Genomic DNA, 5,134 nt, shown 5'->3' on the forward strand with positions numbered 1-5,134 from the left:
TGGCTAAAGATGATAAATTGGGGCCAATGGTTCTAAAGGAAATGGAGTCACAGGAAATTCATGATGGATTTTAGGGTTTGGAGAGTTACGATGATGTTTCAGAAGATGATGACATGACTGTATTTGAATAAATGTTGATTTTTTGTTAGAATTATTGTCGATTGTTGTTCATGAAAAAATAAGACATTCCCTGAAAATTAGTCCTAGTACATTTGTTGGAGAAAAACATTATATAAGACGCTGTCTTATTTTCAGGGAAACAGGGTATGTTTTTTTTAAAAGTAGAACTTCAGTTCTGCTTTAGCCACAGCTGAAGTGTTTACTGAATAGGAATAATATTTCACAAACTTTCTCATCAACATTGAGCTAATGTAAAATGAATAAAATATATATATATAATCTTATTTTATATTTCCACAGATAGCTGGGTGAAACTACAATGACGTCAAATTGCTGCAAGTCAAAATGTTGGAAGATAAAATGCTGGAGATTTCTGTCTGCCTTTCTCAGTCGCATTTTATTTGGTGTACATGGGTTCTTTTTGATTACTATGATTATGGAATTGAATGAAAACTACTTGTATCTGCTCAGTTTAATTGTTCTTTTGTTTATTGAAATGATCATCACATTAGCAATAACAGAGAAAGGAGAATGGAAATGGTAATATCTTAGTGATTTCTATGTTCAAATTTTACATATAATACATTATTGTGTTATATTAATATTTTACAAATTTTATTTGTGTGACATTTCTGAGATTTTTAAATTCTTGTTATCATTATTATTATTATTATTATTATTTTTATAAGGCCAACATATTATGCAGCGCTGTACAAAGTCCATAGTCATGTTACTAGCTGTCCCTCAAAGGAACTCACAATCTAATGTCCCTACTATAATCATATGTCTTTAACACAGTCTAAGGTGAATTTTGAGGGAAGCCATGTACATGTAATATCTCACAAGAGGCAGCAGGCAGCAGTTCCCTGGCATAAGAATGCAGTAAATGCACTACAATCTCATAGCCAATGCAAGAATAGCCTAAAGGTAACATAGGAAGTGTATACAGGACATAGGACAATTTAGGAAAACGACTGGGACTTAAGCTAATTATACATTGACTCATAAATACCCAAACAGCTTTTGTTTCAAGTGTTTATAAAGGCATTTTAAACAAAGTATTTAGAGAGGTAGAGGAGAAAACCCCCATAAATACCCTAAAACACCTAAAAATACCCAAAACACCTATAGGTGCCACATGCATTTCAATGGAGAGCATTTGGAGCATTTATGAGAATCTATAGGCAGTTTTGGGCAATTATGGGCATTTGATAAGTGTTTATGGGCATTTTAACACCTTACAGCCCAATCAAGAAGACTCTCAGGTGTAGACTGTCCCAATGGAATAGAAAGGAAAATGCTGGGAAAACAATCTATATATTCATAACCTGAAGTAAGTTTCTGGATGTGCCCTGGTTTGCCAGATTCCATTTATTTCTTGATTTATACAGTAGAACCATTTCCATTGTATCCAATGCTGCTCCCGTACAGTGAAGACCATAAGCTTTGAATAGAACTGTATTGTAAATGTTAACACTTTTCAAGAAACACTTTGCAGTTTGCCTATAAGATAAATGTTTTACAAATAACAATTACTAATACTGCCGATACAATAGCAATTTATTGCATCCTTTGTAAGTAACAGAAATTTATTTTTTTTTTCTGTTACATTTAGAAGTAGCAAAAGCTATTTGTATTATGACCCCAACATCACCAGTGTAGTCTGGGGACTAACTGCTGCCTGTGAATGTCGAAACAGTGGGTCTGATTTATTATAGCTCTCGAAGACTGGAGAAGCTAGACTATCCTGGAATAACCTGGGTGATCCTGCATACCTGGATTTCTTAAAAATAATTTGCTATTAGTTGGGAAATCCTGGACCAAATCCATTACAGGTTGGCTAATTCCCCCAGGTTCTCCCATGATAGTCTATCTTCACCGATCTTGGAGAGTTTTATTAAATCATACCCAGTGTTTTCAGATGCTCTGCACCAACAGGGAATACTATACTTTTTTTCTGCAGTCCCTTACTGAGCACTGGCAGCTCCACAGGGCAATAGCTGGAGACCCTGTGGACCTGGAGATGGGAGGAACTACTTGCTGTTGCTAACAAAACATGTTGCTAATAAAATACTAAAACTATCCAGCATGTAAAAGAGTAATAAATAATTACCGGTGCATTCTGTGGTTCTACCTACTGGCAGGGACACAATAGTGACATAACGTACATCACAGACCTTGGATGAAACCATAGTGCACACAGATTCTGCTGGTGTAGATCTGCATGAGAGTGCAGAGTCAGAACAGAGTCACCAGCAGCAGAACATGTAAATAATATAACAGTAGAACCTCGGTTATACACGGGTAATAGCCGATTCTGGATAAGTGTAGTTTCTGGTTAACTGAGGATACTCTGAAACAGAGGGTTCTCAGCCATTCAAGCACTAGACTTGAATGGGGAGACTTGTCCTCATTCACCTCTAGTGCTGAATGGCTGAGCAAAGGGAAACGCTGATGACGCTTGGAGCGGAGCAATCAGCGGATCTCTGCTCTGATCCGCTCTCCTGGTTGCTTTCGAAGCCCTAGCAGAGCTTTAGTATGTGTTCTTGGATGAAGAGAATACATGCCACAGCTCCGCTAGGGCTGCAGGAGCAATCAAGAAAGAAGAGTTGTCGGGTGCCGGTTATCTGAGTTTTACGGTTATCTGAAATGCGGATAACCGGGATTCTACTGTACTCTTCTTTTACAAGTTGACTGTATGTTCCAGCAGACATTTGATTAGTAAGTCTAAAATTGAATTCCGGTACTGACTCATAGTTTGCTCTATCACAGGTTCTCACCCATGATGTTTATCTATCTATGTTCTGTTATTCCACCTATCTTTATACTGGAACTTGATCTCATAGATCGTAGACAACAAGAAATAAGCACAACAACAAATACAAGTTCCAACAATAGAGAAGTGGTATGTATATAATAAAATATATTTATAACCTTTTGGCTGTCATAAATGTATCCTATGCACTATGGATTTCCAGGATAATGAGTGCTGTATGGAATGAATCAGGGGAGTCTCATTTCCCTAAAACAAAAGCTGTGAGCTTTTTTATGACTTTCCATGACTTGCAGAATTGATCTGAATGGCTTCATGCCTAAAAAATTGTGAACTGCCTGATATGAATTTTCTATGACAATAGAATGGACTTTGTTGTTGGACTTGGTTTTCTCATTAACATGCACAATGGTAAAATCCAATAAGCAATTTCTTCCTTCGAAAATCTGTTAATGTATGGCTTGTTTGCTATTTTGGTTCAAATTTGGTTAATTGTTCCAATCTTCCCAAGGTGCCCTTGTGGTTTCCCACTTTTCTTCAAATGTCGGAGCAGTTTCTAATCGTAATGCTAGTAATAGGACGCTGGTTGATGCCAAAAGGTGGCCTGAATAGAGAGCAGCTGTCTCAGCTTCTTCTAATCTACCTTGGTATAGGGGCGGACATCCTGGATATTTTACAGCTAATCAAGGAGAAGAACGTGAATATACATCGGACTGTAGCTATTGTAGGCTTGTGCCTCTTTTGCTGGACAATAACACAATTCACATTTGTGGTCACAGAAGATGAAGAAGAGCCAAAGTCCCAAAAAACCAGTGTCACAGAGGACTCAATGTCATTATCAGATATAAAAACACAAAAAACATCTAGAGATATAGAAAGCTTTCTTATTACTATTGGGATGCACGATGGACCATTTCTTGCTTATCGAGTTTACATACTAATTGTAATTGGAGAGGTTACTGACTCTATCATTTTCTTCATTTGTAAAAACACTTTGACACTTTTAATAGAAGCATACAGGCTTTTTGTAGTATTGTACAAAGATAGGTGGGAGAGAGAAAAATATGAACGTAACAAAATAAAATCTGATTTGTAAGATCTACAAAAACTGGCCATTTGGTTGGGGATAAAGTTCTGATCAGCGTTTTATAAATCAAGTTGATTTAATGGAGTGTCAACCTCATGATACCTATAAAGTTGAGATTTTCAGTGGAGATAATGCATTCAGCTTCACTATTAGGAAACCAGTTTATGTCTGACTGTGACTGTATTTAGTTCTATTTGCAGATAGCCAATTGAGGCTTGGCTAGTACGGGGTCCTAGAGCCTAGTAAACACGGAACGATTTTAATTTCTGATCTGATAAAATGATGGTAGCTTAAGTGAATCCGAAGTGAATATAAGAGGTGATCAATGGTCCAATGATCCTCAATCAGATATCAAACGTGCAGAATCAATTAATATGTATAATGATCATTTAAATCTATTTGGAATGTCAAACAAATTCTCACCAATAAGCATGATCAGAAGAGCAAAATATTGTACATTTTGTGTCGCGTTTTGGGACATCTGACTTTTCAAATGCTGGTCAGAAAATATGATTAGACTAATTGGCCTGGTACAAAATTGGCAAGAGATCCGCTTGTCATTAAAAAAGGGATGCAAGGTATTATTATTGAATAAATACATACACTTCCTATATTTATGAGTTACCATCACACCTTTTAGTACGCTTTACCTGACTGTTGGATAGAAAACTTGACAACCAATCCTAAGACTGCTTACCGTTCCCCCAACTTAAACTTGCATGTTGCCTTGTTACATTGTCAATGTGTCTGTTGCACTTTAATTTGGATGGCATATGACATTTAGCACTTGGGGTAACTGTGTTGTTGGTTTTGTTACATTTTTTTTTACCCTGATGAGTCTGTTTAAAATGAACAAAAGAAAAAACAATAATCTTTTATTGAACTGAGCATATTGATAAAACTTGACTAGTTGTTACTTTATCAGAACTCTTTGCCAGTAACTCCATAACAAGCATGCGTAGCTGAAAGCTCCCTTCTTTATAATGTTATATTAAAGTAATAAATAAAATATTCATGCATGTAAATGTAAAGGCAGTCAATGCATTTATGCATCACAATGTGACATTATGTAGTACTAGTTTATGTAATGGATCATATTGATCTCTGTTGAAGGACTATAAGATGTATGCGAGCAGCAATAAAGATGGACGTTT

The 5,134-nt window shown here is 36.2% G+C and overlaps 1 protein-coding gene across 1 annotated transcript; it reads left to right on the forward strand.

Moving 5' to 3' along the window:
- Window positions 1–439: 439 nt before the first annotated feature.
- LOC140340237 (transmembrane protein 26-like) lies at window positions 440–3,989 on the forward strand. Its single transcript, XM_072425293.1, has 3 exons — window positions 440–660; window positions 2,893–3,025; window positions 3,405–3,989. Exons 1-3 carry the CDS (start codon window positions 440–442, stop codon window positions 3,987–3,989), a joined length of 939 nt encoding a protein of 312 aa, XP_072281394.1.
- Window positions 3,990–5,134: the final 1,145 nt, after the last annotated feature.

This window comes from Pyxicephalus adspersus, chromosome 11 (genome assembly GCF_032062135.1).
Source record: "Pyxicephalus adspersus chromosome 11, UCB_Pads_2.0, whole genome shotgun sequence".
Classification (NCBI taxonomy): domain Eukaryota; kingdom Metazoa; phylum Chordata; class Amphibia; order Anura; family Pyxicephalidae; genus Pyxicephalus; species Pyxicephalus adspersus.

Excerpts from the sequence above, each read along its gene's own strand:
- LOC140340237 (XM_072425293.1), top strand. The coding sequence starts at position 440 with ATGACGTCAAATTGCTGCAAGTCAAAATGTTGGAAGATAAAATGCTGG. Across the intron at positions 661-2,892 it reads GAGAAAGGAGAATGGAAATG|GTTCTCACCCATGATGTTTA; the intron begins GTAATATCTTAG and ends GCTCTATCACAG. Across the intron at positions 3,026-3,404 it reads GTTCCAACAATAGAGAAGTG|GTGCCCTTGTGGTTTCCCAC; the intron begins GTATGTATATAA and ends AATCTTCCCAAG.